The 24,114-nt window shown below is 42.3% G+C and overlaps 1 protein-coding gene across 1 annotated transcript in view; it reads right to left on the bottom strand.

Moving 5' to 3' along the window:
- LOC147667184 (retinoid-inducible serine carboxypeptidase-like) overlaps positions 1-24,114 on the bottom strand; it is a 236,926-nt gene that overhangs the window by 188,851 nt on the left and 23,961 nt on the right. The window contains exons 2-4 of the mRNA XM_086948868.1: positions 18,445-18,584; positions 15,729-15,818; positions 11,001-11,156 (exon numbers count right to left, since the gene is read on the bottom strand). Of these exons, the coding sequence (XP_086804994.1) occupies positions 11,001-11,156; positions 15,729-15,818; positions 18,445-18,584 (386 nt within the window). The remainder of the gene's footprint in view (positions 1-11,000; positions 11,157-15,728; positions 15,819-18,444; positions 18,585-24,114) is intronic.

Here is a 24,114-nt window from a genome sequence, read left to right as displayed (position 1 = left end):
AGCAAGAAGAAGGCGCGAAGCCGAAACGCATCCTGTTGTATTAATGGTTTAAATAAACCGGTTTATTTTCTCACGCACGGAGCGCAGTCAGTTCTTTCTCCCCGAAAGAAATTGGAGAATGAATAAATATATATATATATATATATATATATAAATAATCCAACTTGCCCTCAGCGTGCTTCGTGCACAGACAGGTACGCAGAGAGCAACAATAAAATCGCCAGAGTCAGACTTCTTTGTTCGGTTGCTTTTATTTATGAATATTTAGTGGTGCATGTCGTCAGACGCTTTTCGGGCACGTCCGTGCCCTTGCTCACTGATGTCAAACGGTACATAGCCACTGTGATTTAAAATAGTCAGGTACCCAATTCGCGCCAACATTTTTTAATTCCTAATTAGACCGAGTGAACGGACTGCATTACAAGTAACACTGGATATCTTTGTAAACGCAGGCGCCATTTTTAAAGTGCATTGTATATTCAGCTGATGCGTGAATACTCCACAATTTTAATTCAAAAACATCATGCCAAGGCTAATGAACTGGTGTCTTATATGACAGATTATAAAGTGCTTAAATGCAAGTTAATTTACATGGCCAACAGTATGTTTTGATGAATATCGAAAAATATTCCACTGCATCGCAGACTACATGCAAAATATCTCGGACTTGAACAAGGCTAAAGTGCAAATTGCTTAGAAACATTTTTCTGTGCAAATACATAGATGTGTAAACTTCATGTGCTCATTCTACTAAGTTTGTGAGCTTCAATTGTTTTGCCCATACTTCCAGTACAAATACTGCAATGAAACACTTAGTGTAGGCTTGTCTGCGTTGTAACCTTATACAATTGCGAGGGTATGCAAAATTCATCAATTCGTATAATAATGTTTAAAATATAATGGAACATCGGACTTTAATATCCACATATGATTGCATGTATTATGACCCCCCCACAACATTGTTACCTTATGATCAAATGGGTATATCCAGCCCTAGTGCTGTGTGGCACATTCATATTCTGTCTATAAGAGTAGAGCAGCATTATTGTTTGAGTTTCATCTCGTTATGTATAGTTGGCAATAGTTCAATTAATGCATAGCGCTATTAGGGTACTAACATGACAATCTCTCATGTGGTGCAAAAAAAGTGCTTAATTCAATGTGAGGATGGTCTCGTGAACAAAAGATATTGTGTTAAAGTGCTATGTGTTGGTGCTGTAATCAAGCCTAACCTCATACTAGCCATGAAAGGGCTTGGGAATAAATATACAATAATTGATAGGTGCCTGGAAACCAGAGAATACGGACACCTCTATTATAGAACTGATACCAAAGGATCAAAGTTGCTGACTGTTCTAACCCTTATCACGACATACTGCGCCCAAACTGGAGTGGGGAAGTCACAGGAAGTTTCGTAGGTCCTCCCCCATATTAAGTCCCCCCGGGGCCTTGCTATTGAGTTGCTCTATGTATCTAGACTCCAGTTGTCTCAAAGTTTTTTCTTTGTCTCCTCCTCTTTTGCTCGGGGTCACTGCATCAATCATAAAATACTTAAGGTGTGATTAGTTTTTCCCATGAATGGATTGAAAATGCCGTGCTACTGGGTAGCTCTGGTCGGTATGGACTATAGCCCTCAATTGCTGCAAAATGCGCATGTGGACTGGCAACTTGGTGCTGCCTACGTACAGCAAATTGCAACTGCACCTCAGTACATAGACCGCAAGCTCTGTGCGGCATGTAAAGTGAGCTTTAATGGATACCGGGGTTGCATCAAAGGGGGTAACATAAGTAGTGGTATTAACCCCAAACTTGCATGCCCTGCAAGTACTGCAACGGAAAAATCCTTTTCGGCCCGACAGCCAATCACCCGCAGGTGCAATTTCTGGGTTATTTTTGACCAGATCATTGCGCATGACATAAGCGCATCTTAACGTGACCGTCGGGACCTCGGGCAAGATTTCTTTAAGGACTTGGTCTTTAAGAATAATTGGCCATTGCTGCTTAACAATCCTGGTAATCTGGCGTGCTTGACGACTATAGCCTGAAAAGCGTCGGGTGAAACTGGATGATACCTGTGTGATCCAAGGCTGTTTCTTTGCTGTACCCTGCAATAAATATGGATGGCAAAAGACTCACCTGTCGTGTGGCTCCCTCCATTGCAGGCAACTCTTGATGGAATATATATCTCCTCAACCCTTCTGCACAATATAGTCAATCCTTCTGCACAATATAGTCAGCCTTGAAGCCTAATTCAATCCTCCCCAGCCGCATTATTCCAGTGGCTCTGTCTAGGATGAGCCAGTGATTTTAAAGTTCACCGACTGATGTTTACAATTATAATCAACTGCCTAGAATCACTGTTGCCTATGGATTTGATCTATAGACTAGTGAGGCACAGAAGCAATGCATAGGGTGTCGAAAGCTGAAAGCTGGAGAAGATCTGGCTCCGTGAACGAACACCAGACAGCCACGCAGCCCACAAGAACACCACCCGCAGACACAAGCACCTCATCCGATCTGCCAAAAGGGCCTCCTTCAAAGACCGCCTAGACAACAAAGCGCACAACAGCAAAGAGCTCTTCAACATCGTGAAGGAACTCTCCAACCCCAGCTCCAACGACGTCCCACCCTCGCAAGACCTGTGCGACTCGCTGGCCACCTTCTTTCACCGCAAGATCGCAGACATCCACGACAGCTTCAACACCACGACCGCCCAGACAACCACGGAGACCTCCGCCCCCACGACCACCATCCGCACCAACCGCCTGCACTCCTGGAACAGCATCAACGACACCATCAAGATCATGAACACCATCCACTCAGGATCTCCGTCAAAGACCCATGCCCACACCACATCTTCAACAAAGCCAGCACAGCCATTGCACCCCATCTCCGGAATGTCATCAACACCTCCATCGAGACAGCAACCTTCTCGGAGAGCTGGAAGTACGCTGAGATCAACGCCTTACTCAAGAATCCCAAGGCGGACCCCAAGGACCTCAAGAACTACCGGCCCATCTCCCGGCAAAGGTCATCCAGAAGACGGTCAACGAACAACTGACCCGCTACCTCGAGGAGAACAACATCCTGGACCATTCCCAGTCCGGGTTCCGCTGCAACCACAGCACCGAGACTGCCCTCATCGCCGCCACCGATGACATCAAGTCCCTGTTGGATAACGGAGAAACGGCGGCCTCATCCTACTGGACCCGTCACCCGCCTTCGACACGGTCTGCCACCACACACTACGAACACGCCTTAACAGCGCCGGGATCCAAGAGAAGGCCCTGGACCGGGCCACTTCCTTCCCCTCAGGCAGAACACAGAGCATCCGCCTTCCACCCTTCCGCTGCAAAGCCACCGAGATCATCTGCGGCATACCCCAGGGCTCATCCCTCAGCCAAACTCTGTTTAATATCTACGTGGCACTGCTCGCCCATGTCGCTCGTCCGCTTGACCTCAACATCATCTCCTATGCCGATGACACCCAGCTGATCCTCTCCCTCACCAAGGACCCCCACACCGCCAAAACCAACCATCACGAAGGAATGAAGGCAGTCGCTGAATGGATGAGAACCGCCAACTGAAGCTGAACTCCGACAAGACGGATGTTCTCATCCTCGGCTCCACCCCTTTGGCCTGGGACGACTCCTGGTGGCCGACCACACTGGAAACCACCCCAACACCCACCGACCACGCACGTAACCTAGGGATCATTCTTGACTCCACCCTCTCCATGACTAATCAGGTCAACGCCGTCTCCTCCTTTTGCTGCTTTAACACACTCTGCATGCTCCGCAGAATCTACGAATGGATCCCCACTGAAATGAGAAGAACGGTCACCCAGGCCCTAGTCAGCAGCAGGTTGGACTACAGAAATGCCCTCTGCAGGAGCCTCGGCCAAACTCCTGAGACGGCTCCAACGCATCCAGAACGCCTCTGCACACCTGATCCTCGACATCCCTCGCCGCAGCCACATCACAGCCCACCTGAGAGACCTGTACTGGCTCCCAGTCAAAAAGAGGATAACCTTCAAGCTCCACACCCACGCACACAAGGCACTTCACAACACCGTACAAACATACCTCAACAGACGACTCAGCTTCTACACCCCCACCCACCAGCTCCGCTCCGCCGACCTTGCCACAGTCCCCCACTTCCGAAGAGCGACCTCCGGCGGAAGATCATTCTCCCACCTCGCCGCCAAGACCTGGAACACCCTCCCCATCCACCCACGGTAGACCCAAGATCTGCTGACCTTCAGCAAACTCCTCAAGACCTGGCTTTTCGAGCAGTAGCAGCATTCCCCACCCCAGCGCCTTGAGAACCTCACAGGTGAGTAGTGCGCTTTACAAATGATATAATGGATTGATTGATTGATTGATTGATTGGGTGTCACTCTAGTGACTAACGTGCCTATCTGGTCAGCTTATCGGGATCTGCCTTAGTGGCCCCTTCCATTTGCACTTAGAAATGGACGCATGTATTTCATACCCATAGATTCAGTGGTAAACTTTTCAGGAGAAATTTTAGCTCAAACTATTATTATCATTAGGACGGCGTTCACTGGAACAGGAAGTAGGAGACTGTGCGCGATATGGACATATATTCACATCTGTAGTTCTATATGGCGACTGTACCCATGAAAAGAAATGCCTTCTGCTGCAGGTGAAGAAGGGCAAAAGACCACACATTTCAATTCACCTGCTCAATGACTTTGGGGAGCCTGGTCAGCTCAAATGGTTGGTGCATACAGGTAAACTGAAATCCATGTGAAAGGATTAGAACTAGGCTATTAATACCAGATGGCCAATCTGCAAGCCAGGTCCTGCCAACACAGTGGGAATGGGAATCAAATCTTAGTTCTGATTGCGAGCCGAGAACCGGTGTATAGAGCTAGGGGATGCCCTTGCAGGTGTGAACAGATCTGACACCCCAGGTGTGATGCAGGGGCCTATGACTGACTGAGGGAAGGTGACCTCTGAGGTGCCCGTGGGGTGGTTAGTGTGGGTAAGGCAGCTGGGCCTCACGTCAGGGTCGCTATGGGGGACAGAATCAGTGGCGCAACAAAATTTGAGGGGGTCCTCCTGCAAGGTACATGGAGCTGCCACCCCACCTCACTCAATCGGGAGCGCTCAGGCCAAGGTATTACGCTGAGGCGCCCCCTGGAACCCTGGTCCCTCCCGCAACGCAGGGGCTGCGGGGGGCGACGTTACACTACTGGACAGCATCCTCGAGTGAAGTGAAAGGGCACCAATTTCTGAAAGTTGGTAATATTTTGTTTTTAAATTTATTAATTTTTTTATTTCACCAGACAGCAAAATGAGCAAATTAGTTACAGTTTCACATAATTGTTCCTGCAGAGTACTACATATCTCGTTATCCTTCCTATCCAATGACGTCTTTTACTAAACATAAGATTCATGGCCAATATACATATATTAAACAGCTCTACTTCAGGTACAGTGCAAGTACAAAAACAACTGACATTGACTGCATACATCATTTCCAATATTTCCGCAGGACAGTCCTCTATAAAACTCACATCTCCCATACAACCCCCGGGCTCAATCAGTCAAGTCAGTTCAGCATGTTCTTCCACAAGACATATCACGATCCGTCTTGCTGTTGGAGATAGTCCACCAGCGGTTGCCAGAAATCTTTTGGTCTGGAGGCTTGAGGAAGGACTTCCTCGTATCTACCCAGAGTTTCTTTTCAGTAGGTTAGATCAGTTAGCCAATCCTTGAATCTGGGCGGGCATTTACTACCCCACTTAATGGCTACACGTCTTTTTGCCATTAAAAGCGCCACCGCCAGCAGTTTCCTTCTTCTAAGCTGTTTGAGTCTGTATATACCAAACAGACACACTAGCGGTGTATTCGGTATCTGCTCAATTAGCGTTTGTGTGAGTGCAGCCGTAACTTACTGCCAATATTTGTGCAGGGTAGGGCAGGCCCATGCCGTGTGTAGAAAATCAGCTCGTGGCCCGAGCAGCGCCGACAAGTATCATCCGGTCTAAGCCCGTACTTATACAGTTTGGCCGGGGTGTAATATGTCTGATGTAAGAATTTAAAATGAATAATACGTAGATTGCAATTTGGTGTAAGTAGACTCAACTGTGCACAACTAAAACTCCAGTCTTCTTCTGAGATAGGTGTTCCCGTCTGTTCCTCCCATTTCTTAAGTGAGCTATTAGGGGTTTCTATCTGTTCGGTTTGGGATGTTGTGTATAGTCTAGTGACCAGTTGTGAGCACGATGGCGCGGTTAGCAATATTTGTACGGACTATTAGGTCAGGGGTTAAGCTGGAAACGTGCCATACAGTTCCTTTATGGCAGCTCTTAACCTATAGTACGCGAACATTTTTTGCGGTGTTTGGTGGGCGCATAGAGAGGGACTCTGGAGGGGAATAAATTTACTGTGCGGGAACAATGATCCCATCGTCGCAAATCTCATGTCTCGTAGTAACCGTCTCATTTTCAGCTCCTGCGAGACCGTTACTTTTGGATGATTTGCCAGCGGGAGTGCCGGAGCATAGAGTCGTAATTTCTGCGCTCTTAACGCCAACGTGTGCCATGCCCTGGATGTGCATTTAACAGGTTGTAGGTTATCATTTGGGTAGTAGCTGATCGGGTCTGCTATGTATTGTGTCAGTCGGTGTGGGTGAATACGGTCAGCCTCCGCCACTATATGCGGTATGTGTGCGTGTGGGAGAGTTGGTAATATTAATAGGAGCAGTGGTAGGAAACCTGGGCACAGTACATGAAATTTGATATGATGCGGTCTGTCAGGGGGGTGGGGGAGCTAAGGGTATGTTTGAACTTGGTGCCAGTTTGGCTGGATACGGGTCATGTGTTGTGTGGCCTACGTGCTGATAAATGACAATAAACAGTATTAAAAAAAATTATTTTAATACTATAGTGAGTGGAGTATATTTAGCTACAAGAAACAAACTTGGTACAATAAGGTACAAAGTCATGCTACAATCAAATAAATATAGGAAAGATGAGATGCTTTAGGGTACTAAGCACTACAATATTATTGAACTGATCTAAGAGGTACTTCCTCCAATTTGTGGTTCTGTAGTTCTCAAACCTGTCTGCACTTTATTCTTGCCCTCACGTAGGCCAGTGAAGTAGGCCCAACGAACAAGTGGCTTTGCCTTCGGAGTTCGTGCATATATTAATTTGGGTTTCTCGGACTCTGAATGAACTGCAGAGAGAGAGTAACCCTTTTCACCTGAAACGGACCTTTTGCAAAACCAGTTTCGCTAGCTGATCGTTGTCTGAGTTTTTCAATCACTGTTCAGGACCTTGTTAACCTTTAGTTTCCTTTCACATATTTTATCCTAAACAATATCTAAATGGTTTCTTTCCTTAAAACTTTCTTTTCTGAAACATGGGTTTTTGCCATGTGTCATGACTGCCATCTGGTGTTACTTTTTATGTAGGCCTCAGAAGTTAGTTTGTGAGCAAAGCAGTCTGACCTGTTGTGAACCATATATATATATTACCCAAGTATTTCTCCGTGCGCTGAAGTTAATTTCAGAAGCTGGCCTTTAACCTGGAATTGACCCTGCCAAGCCAATTTCCCTGCAAGATCGTTACTTACTTTTTCCAATCACTATTCAAGACATTTGTTAACTTTTAAAGTTTCTTTACGTCTCGGTTATCCTGCACATTATCTGAAACTACTTTTCTTGACTATTTCTTCATTTCATGGGTTTGTTCGGGCCTTCCAGATTATTACTTAGATATGCCTAAATATTAACTTGTGGGTTGGGACACTGTAAAATGAGCTTTACTGTATGATGCTGTTTGATTTCATGTATTTTCTATTGGTTGAATTTTGGTGCAGGGGCGTGCATTTTAAATGTACCTTTTTGTGTATAAATAGGGATGTCTTGCCTTAGTAAAATTGAGCAGTTTGAGTTGCACACCGTGTTGTATTGCTGGGATTTCTGCTACTAGCTGCAGCTAATAAATTTGATCTCTGACGCCACCTAGAAGTATTCCGTGTCTCTGTATACCAAGGCAAGGGAGCCTAGAGGACTTCGGGCGTTTCCCTGACGCCGCTGGGTACTTGAAAACCCGGTTCTTCAAATGTATCTGGTCACCAGTGCACGTTCATTGCCAATTAGCAAAAAGGCATTAAGGGTATTCTGTATCGGTCCGGATCATCATTCTTTTGGCTTGGAAAATAAATACACTATACATACACATATTATATATAACAATACATTACATTATTAAATGTGTGAGGCAGTAATCTCCCTTTGATGTGTTTTACAATCCTATTCCAAGTAGGTTTAGACGTCAGAATAAGCCTGTAACAAGAACACATTGCGCCCAATAAATTATTACATGCCAGCTGTGATGTCATAGTGGCCAAGGAGCACAATGGCCTTCAATCAGTGTGAAAGAGTTTGATACACAGAAGCCCAATATTGTTTATGTGCCAAAAGCTAGAAACGTTTTAGGGTAAGGGCAAAGTAGACAACTTCCAAGGTCACCCACCTTTTAGAAGTGATCCTGCTAAAGTGATTTCAACAGTACAAACATCCCTTCTCTCGAAAGACTCTGGCTCTCTACTTATACCTACCTTAGTACGCTTTAGTTCTCCAATGTCACTCTTCCCTCAATCTATCCAGTCGCTCTTCCTACTTTGTAAACCATTCTTTGCCTCAGTCTCTTTCTAACTTACAGGTACCTCCCCTCTCCCAACCTCACACCTGTCTCTTATTCACCTTTCAGCTTCTCTATGTTGCATCTCATCTCTTTCTACCTCACCAATCATTAAATCCCTGCCATCTTCTCTATTTCACTTCTGTTTCCCTTTCTCTCCTATTACCTCTATGGCCTCTCTCTAAGCCCTCTCTTTGCCTTAAACATATTGATCTAGTTGTCTCTCATCGGTTTACTTTACCCCATCACTTCGACCTTGCCCTTGTGTCTCTAGACTCTCTACGCCCTCTCTTTATCTCTACTATTTCTACCTCACCTCTTTCAATACACCACTCTCTGCTTATCACCATCAGTCAACCTCCTCATTTGACTATCTATCACTTGGTGCATAACTCTACCTTGTTACCCCCTATACTCTATCTTATAACACCTTAGCCCTCTCTCTACTCCTCATTGCAGTTTTCATCTCCCCGCATCGCTCCTCCATCTCAATTAAGTCTCTCTCTCACCCTCCTCTCTTTACCTCATCTCTTAATTTCTCTCCATATTTTGCCTCCCTACCCTTTCTCTCAATCCTTACTCTCACTCACCACTCTACTTTACCCCTGGCTCTACCACTTTCCTGCCCGGTAATATTTTTTTTTGTAGTGTTTGCCAGAGCAGGGTAGACAGAGAAAGGTGAGCAGAAGTAAGGAGACCATTATCATATTTCATCAAATACAAATGAGACGATTCGGGGAGGAAGGTTTTGATGTTTCCTGAGGCAGTAGGAATGCAAGTATGAAGGTGAATTATGTATCATGAATATTCAGCAAAGAAAGCTACAATTTCAAGCGCCATCGGTATAGGTCTAATTTCGAGGTTATGCTCTAGTCAACTAAATATCGATCAAGTTGGCATTTTTTTTTCTGTTTCACTCTGGAAGAACAGGCTGGTTAGCCACTGAATTCCAAGTAAATAGTGTTCCAGCACAACAATAACTATCTAGAAGCAGAAAAACGAAATGGGTCTGGACAATGCTTGTCCAGGCTTTTTTCCCAAACTCTCTGGCTGGTGGATGCAGGCAGCTTGAGTTTTCGGCTGTTTTGAATGCCCCAGTGTTTAACGCATAAATCAGCACTGTTAGACTTAATAAGGACTTAACTGCAAATACTTACATGTAATTTTATTATGAACAAGCGGGGCAAAAACATATCTTCCCCCAAAACAAATTTCATGGACTCCACGAGCAGCTATTTGTCTAACAAACTATAGTTTTACAGTGCTTTGTGGCCCACGTTCCAACTTTCCTGGTTATCTCAGAGAAAGAACACAAGTGGTCATATGCAATAAGGAGAAGTGCTGATTCGTCCAAGAAATAAAAATAATTTCCGTCACAGTGAAGGATAGTGGAGCAAACAAAAAGACACCCTACCTACCTTTGAAATAAATGTTTTTGCCGTTTCTTGGATTAGGCAGTGCTACAGATTCCTGGAGGCTGCTAAGAGGCCCCACTTCGGCCGTGAAACCTTCAGCAAGTACTACTTTTATTAACCTACACTAGGTTGCATTCCGGGACAGGAAGTTTTATTTCACCATTAAAAATTCCAACATGAAGAAGTGCTATGAGCTAACAAGGCATGGCCAGGAGAAAGCCTCACCCGGAGCCCGTTGTGAGCTATGAAATGTATTTTCATATAGAGGGGACAACAGGCCAGCATACTATATAGACTAAAAATCTCTATACTTGTTAATATGTTATTGTTTAGTGAAAGTCATCTGGAGTTTTTTGACCAATAGAGCCACTACTGACTATGGCCTTGTGCCTCTATATGGTCATGGACATCCAGAGTTACAGATCTGGGGTACTTCTTTCTCCCATATATAAAATAACGCCAATGTTAGAAACGGTGGGGCATTTGTAGGCCTTGAGGAAAAGCAAACCACTTTTTCACCAAAAGAGGTATAGGGCATGTTATGGAGTGAACACGACGGTTACAGAAAACGTAATCTTTAGTAGGTTGGACATACAATTAAGTGATAAATACTTTCAACTGCTTGCTTCAGACAGTTTCAAAACGAGATTTCTACTCTTCCTAAATATACTAATAATTTACTAATAAGCACCTACCTTTTGCAATCCTACACACGTTTTCGTAAAACACTACATGGCTATTCTATACAATAAACATATTTTCATGTCGATGAGCCAATCTACAACAGCTTTATAATAAAGGTTTTGTTTGCAAAAAAATTTTTAACAAAATTGTCAGATGGGTGTTTGCTTATTTTACAATCTTGAAAGTTTCAATATATCAACTGCGAGAAATGCCCTCACCTGAAACTCTGGCTGAGCATCAAAAAATCCTTTCAGAAGAACCAGCATATCAGAAGCTACCGTATTAATATCTTTTGCAAACGCTTGGCTGTTGTTTGCATAGCTGAATCCGGTGCCCACAGGATTGTCCACAAACAAAACACTGGCCTCCCGAACCTGTACCACACAAAAAGAAAAGGTTACCGCAAAGGCACACAAACTGAACTTTATGAACTTCATGCTTAGGCTTTATGTGGTTGGGTGGGGTGTGTGCTTGCATACAAACGGTGTGAATTCTACAGTCAAAGTGAAGTATTAATGATGCTAGTGTTCTAGCCGGAAACAAACTGTGGAATTCTTACTACTGGATATAAGTGCGAGTTTTGAAGACAACGGGGATAGAGGGTTTTTTTTTTTTATCTTGTAGGGTGGATTTCTTGGTGCAATCTTGGCTATACTAGACAACAAGCACTGGTAAAGCCAATAGGTCTGGCTTTGGACGTTGGCCTTTTGGTAATTCTTTAATTCTTGTTTTGGTTTGTCATTGCTTTTGCAAAACGTTGTTTGTAAAGCTGCCGGGCGTTTGTCAACCAAAAGACAAAAAAAATAATCACATGCCTAGAATCCATAGTAGCCCTGGCACTGACTGGAACTACTTTGTGTCTGGATGTGCTCCTTGTAAAAGAGAAGTATGCCGCAAATCATAGTGAAGTCAGCCAACAGCTATAATGGAGGGGAGGGTGTTTGGGGCACGACACATTGCTCCTTGTTGCTTGCTTGATTGGGTTGTAGGAAAACATAAATTACTCAACCACAGACAAATGGATGAAGTGTGGCTGAGTAACTAAATCACACAGATACTTTTAGTAAAATTAACAGGTCTTGGCTAACAGCCCTAAAAAGCCAATTGGTGTGCAATTAGCCTTTGAGAAAGAAAGAAGCCAACAAAGGAAAAAAGGAAGGAAAGAAAGAAATGAAAAAAGGCAAGTAAAAATTAATAAAAGCAAAAAAGCAGGAAAAGCATGAAATAAAGTAATGAAAGACAAAAAGCAGGAAAAAAAATGGAAAATGAAAGAGATAAGAAGAAAAATGAAAGAAAGGAAACATTGAAGTAAGAAGGACATCTGCAGGCTTTCCTGGGATGTTGGCCAGGTTACAAGGACAATCTATAAATGATCTTTTCTGCACAGGTGTACAGGCCTCCTCCGCGACAAGTCAGGAATCCGGAACAAAGTACCGGTTTGGGGACCGGTTATTGAAAAATATGTTGCATTTTAGGTGGGCTACCTCGTTCAAAGGTTTGCAAGATACTCAAATCCTGGCGTAATAGATTGCTGGCCATTTTGGGAGGGCAGGTGTCAAATATTCACATGGAGGTCAATTCTGACTGGGTCAAGTGTTATTTGTATTTGCTGCCGTCTGCAGGTTTAATCTGCTCTTGTAGCCAAGGTCGATGGCCGCAACCCATGAAACAGGGGATGAGTAGGTTTCATCCAGGCAGGGAAAATATGCACCCGCAAAACAAATTTGGAGACCTCCAGCGCTTTCAGCCAGATTGGGGACAGGGATAGGGCACGGGCAGGTTGGAAAGTCATGGACAAACATTATCCACTCGCACAAATGAAACTTCCATTTTGTGCAGCACACAAACATGTGGGTCCATCAGACACCAGCACTCGGCACACATTAGCAAGCTTACAATAGGTATACTTTATACATGTGCCCGAAATAAGGATAGTTATGGAGGGCTGAAGAGTCCTTTAACAGGGGAGATAAAAGGTATTTTCGCCATAGAGGTTCAAGTAAAATGGCAGTAGTTCTTGTTCCGAATCTAGATACCAGTACCACATGGGTTATTTCGAGATACAGACAGCGAGTCAGGGGGTTTCTCCAGAGTACAGAGGTATAGGCGTATGGTAACGAGATTGCACTTCAATGTATGTATTATGTTTGGAAGACCTGGTCACATATGTTTTCTCATGTTCACCCTTGTAATTTTCACATCCTAGGAGGATACTGATTAATAACAAAGTTACTGGGGTTTCCTCCCGGAAAGGACTGATTTGCAATTTTACAAATTTTATATATTTTGTGTTTTTATAAAGTTTTATAAATGTATTGTGTATACTTTTATGGTTGTAATAACCCGAATAAAGTTTTAATGACTGACTGACTGACAGACAGCGACTCAGAAGGGGGTGATATCAAACAAGTTCTAGTGTTGACAAAACTAAAACAATCTAACATTTCAAGAGGGCTTGCATGATTTTGTATCTCACTGGATAGAAACATGGGTTTGGCATAAAAAAATATACGTTGGCAAGATGGGACACACTTCATATAGTTGCCAAATATGCCATACTCTTCTTTTGATTAATAATAAAGAACAGTGGTTTATATTTAAATCCTAGACCGGCGATATATAATGGATCTATGAAATTTAGTTTAACAAGCAATTTCAATTAGCAAGTCAAATGAGGCAATTCACCTTTATTGAGGAGGTAACATGAATTAAGAGACTGTTTTACCTACCAAATTATTGGGGTTGCACCTTTGAAAACTTTATGAGCCTCAAAAGGAGTGCAACTTAAGACTCAAGATTATTAAATATACTGGCTTAGGAATTGGAATAGGACTCACCCAAGCAATGTTTTTAATGAAATCTCCACCATCCATGAGAACACTTTCACTTAATAATTTAACGTAATGCCCCTTTAACATGCTAAAACGTAAACATGCATTTCATTTTGAAAAGGTAAAGCTAAATACTCTTTATGGTAGTGCTAGAGCCGTCAACTTTGGGGTGGTCTTCCTGCCCCCCAAACATCTCGCCTGCATTCTCCTATTTTCCTGAATTTGCTTTTGCTGACCTTCGGTCTCTGTGCACTTTACCACTGCTAATCAGTGCTAAAGTGCTTGTGCTCAGTCCCTAAAACATGGTAAACCTGAATGGCATTTTTAATTTACTTACGAGTCCCTTGTAAAGGGGTATACCTCATACCCAGGGCCTATACATTAAATGCTACTTTTGGGCGTGATACACTTATTGCGCCACCCAGTTAAGTAGCCCCTTAAAACATGTCTCAGGTCTACCATTGCAGTCTGAAAGCAGTTTTAAACTGCCAATTCAACTTGGAAAAATAACGCCTTGCCACGCGCTAAATGCACTTTTATTACATATCCGTCACCCCTAGGGTAGGCCCCCAGGCATCACATAATTAAACTATTGGACATGTACTTTTTATTGCCCTGGTAGTGAAAAAAACCCCACAAATTCGTCTTTCACCACTTTAAGGCCTACCTCTCACATAAGATACCCTTGGGGTTGCCTTCTTAAATGTAATAAGTGCAAACTTCCGATTGTAAAGAGGTAGGGTATTCATGTTTGGTGTCTGAAAATTAATAATTTAAAAACCTCTTTAATGATGAAGGCGGATTTTGAGTTACAATATTGAAAACGCTACTTTTACAAAGTTGGATTTTTACCGCCCCAAAAATTTGGTGCATGTAGGCGACATAGGTTTTTGGATGTACAAACCATTGTTTTATTTCACTATGGACTTTGTTTTTCATTACGAATAATAAAGAGATCTGGGGGGGTTCAACAAAAGTAATTTTTAGATACTTTCACTATCTCATTTATTAATTTGAAGTTAAGTTAGAAAAGGGGAAGTGCAAACCCTTCAGCAAAGAAAGAATTTGTTTGCTTTGTGCACAAGTAATGATATGGTTGGTCTTTCAATGCAGGAGATATGGTCTACTTTGCTTCACGAGAAACAGAACAATTGACCAAATAAACAAGTCTTTGGAATTCGGAGATTGGAGATAAACATAGCAAAAGTAAAGAGGATTTCTGAAATCTATAATGATGTGATAGGAGTAAAGAAGGGTGTATATAGCACATGCAGAAGAAGATGTGGCTATTAAGAGAAGAGTAGTAGCATTTGAATGAGGCAGAGCTTTGGGATAACGTCTAAAGCTGACCAGAACAGAGAATATTAGCAGTTTAAGTATTTTGAAATCAACAAGGCTGTTGACTAGGAGGATAAGTGTTCATTAAGTTGATACTTCGATGTGATTGAATGATCCAATCAAACATTAATTGCATTACATTTACTATGGAGAATTAATCAGAGTATGGTCTTCATTTAAGATGTGGTGAATCCCTGCCAACCTGCTAGATCAGTAGATGCCAAAGCCTTTGCTTTTCTGGTGTTGTATCTAAACTTACCAATCTGTTTAGTAGGATTGTCTGCCTACACTGCACATACTATAGGTAGGTCTGAATGCAAAGAAGTATTTCTGTAACCCACTCTGCATTGCTTTCTATTTTACACAAGCCGTTCACAAACATGGAGTCTGCAAGTAAAACAAAAACCCCAAAATACCCCAGAACCTCCCTGCATATGAGGCTTATAATAATTTAGTCAGTCATACAAGGGGCAGGGAAATCCAGTGATGGTAGCTCTGCTTTAAATAGGGCGAAGCAACTGCCAGCGTGACCTTGCAACCTGGTGGTGGACAGCTGAGGCTATGGAATCGAAAACCCAGCACCTCTTCTGACTGTTAGTGAGAAAGGAACTTTGTGTTTCATAGGAGGCATCCTTGTCGATTTGTGCCACATATCCCGCTCTGCCCACACTCTTGCAACCTGGATTATTGTAATTACTTCATTTTAGAATGCAAATATCAACTACACAACGAAAGGATACACTGTGTTCAATAAAATACAGAAAAACAGTTATTTACCCAAGTGAGGTTTCTTGGTTTTAGGTCAGCATCAAGAGGCCCTATTTCTCCAAAGTTTCCAAATCCACAGCCTGAACCTCCAGGACCACCCTGGAAAATAATTAAAGAACATTGTCTTCTAGATGACTCAACTACGATTACAAATCATATAGTCATGTATCACTGCCAAGTGACGGTAAAATATTGAAGTCTATCCAGAAACCTACACTTTTGGTAGCACAATATCAGTAAATCCTATATTAGTTGTCTTTGCCCCTGTGGATTGCTTACTCTATACAAGAAAGCAAACATATTTGGATCGGTAAAGGAAAAATCCTTGGTATGAGTGCATAAACAGTTTAATAAATAATTGTTTCAATGTTTTTAGAGGTTATTTTTTTTATGAGAGCTCATGGTGTAATCCAAAAGCAAATGCTCTTCTTCCACAATTCAGCATATTAATAATCTATATTGGAATTGTGAGCTGCCACGAAACATACCACAAGTCTGAAAGACCATGAATGTACATAAGCAGAGGTGTGATGCAGACCGTCATTTGGCACTGGTTCAGCTTTAAATATCAATAACACAATGGTCCCAGGTGGTAGAAGCAACATATCAATCGCACTGGGGTAGCCCAATAGATATCTATTTACTTTGGGATGCCAACTGAAGTAGTTTTCTCTAGCAGACGCTTGTCCAAAGCCTACTCAATACAAATTAGTGCCTTCCTCTACTTTAACCAGATTCTATCTCATTGTCGCCCTTTCTCAAGTATATCAATTTCAACTATTACATCGTCACCAACTTCCTTACCAATTGTGGAAAGTCGGCATGTTACATGGCTTGCTGCTTCTCAAATTGATTACAGTTCTGACAAAGTGTCCAGGGATGGATGACGTCAACATAATCGACAAATGGGGCCTAGCCAGGATTTAATTGGCTAGTGATGCACACAATTCTGTACTGACATTGTCACTCTGAGGCAATTGATGTGGCCCCCACTGTCATGTTGTGTTTATACTCTGTATTTTCTACTGCATTTTCTCTGCGTGAGCACTTATAAGCACCAACCACTTTAGATGAAGTAGTAAATAATTTTGCACAACTTCAAAGCGTGTGTCTTCCTTTTCCAGCAAGTCTATTTTTTACTACAGAAAGGTTTTGAATTATGGATTTGTTTCCAATTGACTTTTAAACTAACTGTTGTTTCTACCACATAGGACCATTGTTCTATATGTGTAAATGGCTCATATTTACAGAAGGATTATAATAAGGGTTACCCCTGTTGTTTTACTGTCTCTTTACACAAAGATTATATATTTGAAAACCATGTAGCATGTGAAGTATATCGTTTTGAAAAAAGCAACTTGAAACTTACTTGAGTTGCAGTGAAACAATCATAAAGCACGCTCCCCAAAACAATTTATCCTAGTAAGTATAACCTGCACACAAACTATATAGTCTGTGCTTAGAAACCCCAAAATCATATTCACAAAATTATGTTTTACAAATCTTTCAGTACAAAGATTACTTATGACTGCAGAAGATCTTCATACCTTCGAATAGCTTAAATGTGGTCTACATGTGCAAAAATGTGTTTTCCCAATTTTTGCGGATAATGCAACTGTGGAGTATGCCAAAAAACTCAGACCTTCGTGGGTTTTCATGAACATTTACAATTAATTTCCACTCACTAAACTTTTAAACTTATCCCTAAATAAAAGTACGCATTAACGATGTGCTGTGGGGATCAAGTACTACACCTAGTTTTAATATAGTGTGAGAGAAGGCAGTGTTTTGATAGAAACATGTTTTCCACACCAAGAAAAGGACCACATGCATTTCGCCCACAGACGGTAGCTAGACAAGTTAGACAACTGCCCCTATCCACCACCTTAAACTCAACCTCTTCACTCCCTCACATCACCAAACCCCAGAAACCTGAACATTGCTCCTTTGATCTGTTAAAGCTTTATGGATATACTAAAAACATACATATAATTGTACAGACAAGAGTAACCACTGAACTCAATTTTAAAAGCATTTTATGTTGGATTATTTCATAGCAGAAAACAAGTAAGCAGACACGAGGCACGTTCTTAACCTGATATTATGCTAGAGATGCCCTTTTCACTACTACAAGAAGAGTACAATGCCATAAACATACACAACAGATATCACTTGCATAATGGAAACCATTTAAGATAAGTAATTGGAGGACAATTGCTATTGAATAATGTTAGTAGGATAACTGATCAGAGAAAGGGAAAAAAGTAAACACTTCTCTGCAAGTTTTAGTGCCATCAGCAATCGGTCACGTGAGAAACTGCTCATCAGTGTTAAACAGGGTTAGGTCACACAGAAAGACCCATTCCAGTTCTCTTCAACCATTCCAAATGTAAACCTATAAGAAAACTGAAATGCTTTCATCAATACAAAAATAAATATGTGCAATCTATATCTACAATCCGGCCAATAGGTTAGGTTATGAATGGGTTTGCAATAACAATTGCACGCCTGAGGACCCAAGCTAGCACCAAAGGGATCTTAAATAGTGAACATTTAAAGCCTACAAGCATGGATCATCGTGTGTTACGTTGTGAAGAAAACTCAAAACAAGGCTGTATGTCTAATACCTTCGGGTACCATCACTTTCCCCTTCATCTTATTGACAAAGGTTTCTGTCTAAAGGGCCTCCTAGGTTTGTTAGAAATGAACATTAAATAATTCTTACCTGAAGCCACATAACTAGAGGTAATTCAGTATAACTCTTTGTGGGGTTATTAGCATAATACAGCCACCAGAACATGTATGCATCGCTCCTCACACGAATATATCCCCATGCTTCTTTGTCTTCTGTTCTAATCGTAGCACCTAAATGGAAAAAAACAAAGAACCTGCCTTCTCAGTTTGGTGAAAAAAACGAATAGATTTTCCTGAAATCTGCTAAAATGAAATAGCTCTGCAGCATAAATCCTTCAAATAAAATTGCAGGCTTTGCATTTCTGTTGCACATTAAACAAACTTACAGTTCAAGTGAAAAAAACTAAAACACGAACCTCCAAACGCGTGAATTAATGTACGTGGTATTTCAATAAAGCTTCCCTTGAGCAGGTCAGGGAGTATAAATAGCTTGGACTTATATTTACAAGCAATTTTAATTGGGATAAGCAAAAAAAAGGGATAGAAGTGCTATCAACTTCGAATGCACTGAAACAGTATGATGACGTTTGGGGGTTATACATCCAACCCCTATAAGGAATTCCATATTGAGCAAATGTATTTCCCGAGCACTTTATGGCACTAAATTATTAGCTCTTAATCATTGTGTGAATTGAGATTTTTTTTAGTGAATCACTGCACAAAGATGCGTGTGAATCTACCTAAAATTGCAATAATCTAGGCAATTAGGCAGAAACTGACTTTTGACTCCTGGCCTCTGCAGGCATGTTCACAAGCCCTGTGGTTTCTTTTCTGTACTATTCGCACAAACAGTGAAAAAGAACAAAACCAACAAAATTACTTTCCACTCTTATGGTGCAGGATCTGCATACTCGATCGGCACAACCTTTGAATATTTTCCAAAAACGTATTGCAAATCAAAAGTTAGGTAGAGACATTTTAAAAACTGATAGTTTACCCCATAAAAAAATCCTCTGAAGGGTGGAGTAAGAGGGAATACTATCCTTCTAGATCGACTGTCTCCAGGGAAGAGGCAGTCAATAGCACTTATGGCAACTAGTCTTTGAGATGCTAGGACTTTTCTTATCTGTATAGGATACCCAACAGGTAGGTAAGGAGTGTAATTTTTCGATTCTTAATAGGTGTGGCTCGAACGTGCAGAACTGCTGGCTTTATAAAAAAGTTGTCGAAAACTTTGGATATCACCTGTGCGAATTTAAACTGAAATAGTCAGTGGTACATCACATCCTATACTGTCCCTTCTTTATCAGTGAGAGAAAAAAAGGCCCTCTGACCAGTGTTAAGGAAGCATGTGATTAGAGGACAGACTGATGCACAAGTCACCCTATAGTCTTTGAAGCACTGTCTTTGCACTTTGGTCTTTTGCCTTGTAATGTATGGATCTATTCAGAATTTGTTTTACTGCTTTTAACATCCGTTGACAAACAATTTTTTAAAAGGATGTAAAAGGTTTTTACTTTTGTATATTGCTATTTTAGTTTTTGTATAATGTGGCTGTTGCTGTTTTACTGCATTACTTATTTCAAATACTCCTAGGGCTATTGGTAGAGGAGGGGGGGTTGGTGTGATTTTTACTGCATCTTGCAATATTAAGACTTTTGCTCTTGATCTGACCGAAGGAACAGAACTCCTAGGTCTGTCAATTCAGACTCAATCCGGGACTATTGTTACCGGGATAGTCTGTTATCATCCACCGGGTGCGTTCAGCCTTCCACATCAACAAGCGCTTTTGACCACCCGGACCAATATTGCTCTCTCGCATCACAAACTGATCATCTTGGGAGACTTTAATCTTTGGCCGAATGGCGTCCTTGACTCTGGTCTCCGCAACCTACTTCACTCCTGTGAAAGCCTTGGTCTCTCCCAGTTGACTATTGGCGCAACCCATAGGGGCAGACACCTCCTAGATCTACTGTTCACGGGTCCCCAATTGGTAGCAATGGGAGAAACCTTACCCATGGTCTGGACTGACCACTCTCTTATTAAATTCTTTTTACACCTAAAGGGTGATCACTGCAAGGCTCCTGGGCTGATTAACAAAGTTAAATGCAGAAACTGGAAAGCTCTCACACGTCTGCACTCTTCAGAGGAAGTGTTCCAATTGGAACCATTCTTTGACGAGGATAAACAGGTAGATGACAATTATTCCTCTCTCTGCTCAAGGATTACTACTATACTCGATATTCATGCCCCCCTTAAAACTCGCAGCTGTAAGGGCACCAACTCTGCGCCTTGGTTCAAGGACAGCTTAAAAGTTCCGAAGTAGGACTGCAAACAAGCAGAGAGAAGGTGGAGGCGAGACTATTCTGACACCGCTAAGGAACTCTGGAAAATGAAAGTGCGGGAATATAAGAACCTGATTAAAAAATCAAAAGCTGAATACTACTCCTCCATGATTTGAAATTCCTCCAATAGCTCCAGAAACATCTTTAATATTTTGAACAGCGTTACTAACCCGGAATGTGCTAAAAACACCATTATCCCGTCTCAAGATCTTTGCGAGAACCTTGCGGTTTTCTTTAAAGAAAAAATTGAACTCATTATCAAGGACCTTGAAGTCTCACCCGATTCCATCCCTCCTCCCGAACGGAGACTGAGACCCCCAGTGAACCAGCCAGTAGCCCCTACCCTGGCTTCAAATGATCTCCTACTTGAGTTCCCATCCCTCACGTATGAGGCTTTCTGTAAAATAGCCAGAAAGATTTCCTCTGGGTCCCCTTTAGACCCTGTTCCACATAAAATAGGGAAGGAATTTGAGAGGGAACTTTTTCCGTCCCTTCATCTAATCTGCAATCAATCACTCGCAACTGGGACTGTGCCTACTCAGTGGAAGCGAGCGCTAGTATCCCCTCTGTTAAAAAAGCCCTCTCTTGATCCGGACTGCTCTAAAAATTACCGTCCAATTTCCTTGCTGCCATTCCCAGCTAAAATTGTCGAAAGCTGGATTTGTAACATCCTTTCTAATCACCTGGAACGCCACCAACTTCTTGACGCTGATCAATTTGGTTTCCGACCTGCCCATGGAACTGAGACCGCCCTAATCACCGCTATGGGCGAGCTGCAGAGGCGTGCAGACAGAAGGCAGGCAGCATTTTTGATCCTGCTTGATATGTCTGCCGCCTTTGATACTGTGAACCACGACATTTTGTTGAAACGGTTGTTTGACGCGGGAGTAAGAGGGTCGGCTGTACAATGGTTCCACTCTTTTCTGCAGGATAGGCAGCAGGCGGTGTCTACTCCCCCTTTTCAGTCGGCTTTTACTCTGATCTCGCATGGGGTCCCCAGGGCTCTGCAATTAGCCCAATTCTTTTTAACCTGTACTTAAGACTGTTGATCACACTAATAAAAAGCTTCAATATCAAAGTTGTCAACTACGCCAACGACACGCAATTGATCCTCTCCCTGGAGGGAGAAGACTCCACCTCTGCTGAGGTTTTCCACAACTGTTTACGTGACACCTCTCGCTGGCTAAAAGACAACTCCCTTCAATTTAACACAGGGAAAACATAGGTACTTTTTAGCGCTGGGACGAAGATTCCTCGGCCATTCCCAGACAACCTCTGGCCCCCTGAAACCGGGACCACAGTTCCTCCGGTTGATTCAGTCCGTAACCTTGGGGTCATGCTGAACCAGAGACTTAGTATGGAGACGCACATTCAAAAGACTACTGCTTGTTGTTTTGCCATCCTCCGATCCCTAAGGAAGGTACTGCCTCTCCTTCCCACTCATGCACGTGCCCAAGTGGTAAAATGCACCATTCTTAGTCGACTAGACTATTGTAATGCCCTTCTATTGGGATCCCCTGGGTTCCTGCTGGATAGGCTCCAAAGTGTCCAATCAGCAGCTGACAAGCTGGCCTTGGGGCTTCCTAGAAGAGCAAATGGATCATCTTCACTGAGCAAACTCCACTGGCTACCGATCAGGCAGAGAGTACAATTCAAAGCCCTTTGTATAGCGTTCAGGGCGCTTCATGGAATTGGTCCTGCCTCCCTCCAATCCAAATTTGCGTGGTACACACCAGTCAGGCAGCCTCGTTCTTCTGAAGCCAAGCTGGCAGTGGTTCCCAGATTCAAGAAGGTCAGATCAGGAGGCAGATCCTTCGAGGTAACAACTGCCAAGCTGTGGAACACGCTTCCAGCTGACATTAGGCAAATCTCTGAACTTCTCCCCTTTAGGAGAAGGATTAAAACTTGGCTCTTCCCCAAGACAATTGTCTGATAACTCTTGTCCCTGATGCTTCGCTCTCCTTGCCCCTTTGGATTCAGTCAGCGCCAGGATGCCTGCAATGGTGACAGTTTGCACTTTATAAATGCCTAAATAAATAAATAAATATATATATATAAGTAACATAACTTTTAATTGGATTGAGAATCACAGAAGGAATTTTTCAAGGAACTAGAAAAAGGGATCGTTATCTTCAAATAACTTTGGAAAACGGGTTCTGATGTGCTGTAGACTGAAATCTGCAAAAGTTGCTTTGATGTTGTCACACTCATTCTGCTTTTTAAAGATCTGCTGGTAGCCTATAAATATTGCCAACCCCACTAAAACCTGCTTGTTATAATCTTATTGGGTTTGACCAGTATATTTAAAGTACAAAATGTATCACTCTACTTTTCTCCGTTGATTACGATAGCTGTGTCCCATTATTTGAAATGTTGACCGTGCCGCCATTGGTTGACTTATTAGCCGTCCCACCCACCTACACCCCTGATGTTTGGGTCTAGTTGCACCCATACCTTACACTACTCCTCCATTCTTGCCAAAAGCTGCAGTAAGCCTGCAGGAGTCCTCATCAGAAGAGACACATTCATACAAATAAAAAGGATGGGAATCCTTTCCTTCACAATGCATAACACACACCATTGTTTCATCCAATCCACCACTCCATTGGCTGTCTAACCCCACCATAGTTTGAATGAGGTATTGTAGTCCAAGCTCATGATCACAGTCCTCAATAGTGGCTTCATATTCATTGCATCTAGCTCGCTCCACCGTAAAGTTTCTTCTGAAGAGTCAAAGTCCTAGCTGTAGTCTTTATAGGCAACATATCACTGCACTTGTTTCCACTACAGGCTGTTTGATCAGACACAAATTTCAAATGTAGAGTTCCTCCGATGACGCTGACCGCCAGTAGGGTGGAAATATACAACATAAGAGTAATTGTCCCAAAGCATAATGTGGTGTTAACTTCGGAAAGCACATACGTTAAACCTTCAAAGCTTCTTCTGGTCTACTAAAAGGAAACCAACAGGAACGAGAGATGACCTTACAAATATTAAACAGTCATGGGCTTACTTCTACCCCTAATCCCACAAGCGAATAAGACAAAACAAAGAATTTTGCAGTCAAACTGTAAAAGAACTGTTTACAAAATGAAAGTTTACCGAGGAGACGTACAAGGTTGGTTGAAGTAGTGAACACAGCTTATGCCAAAGTTTGTATTTATCCCCAGGCACTTTAAGAACTACTTTCATCTCCTGAAAGACACCACTGAAGCAATAATATTTCTTTATCTACACATAATGTGGGACATTTTCTTCGTTCAATAAATTCACTGTAACGTCTTTTTCAAAGATAATAAACCGTTTCAAAATAATATCCGGGCAGGTGCAGCTACAATGAACCTCTGGGGAGCCTACAGAACTGTTATATGTAGTTCTATTTGGAAAAATAAACTCTTATGATGGAGAACGGAGCA

Source organism: Lissotriton vulgaris, unplaced genomic scaffold (assembly GCF_964263255.1).
Source record: "Lissotriton vulgaris unplaced genomic scaffold, aLisVul1.2 SCAFFOLD_1428, whole genome shotgun sequence".
Taxonomy (NCBI): Eukaryota; Metazoa; Chordata; class Amphibia; order Caudata; family Salamandridae; genus Lissotriton; species Lissotriton vulgaris.
This window is presented reverse-complemented; position numbering and strand designations above follow the sequence as displayed.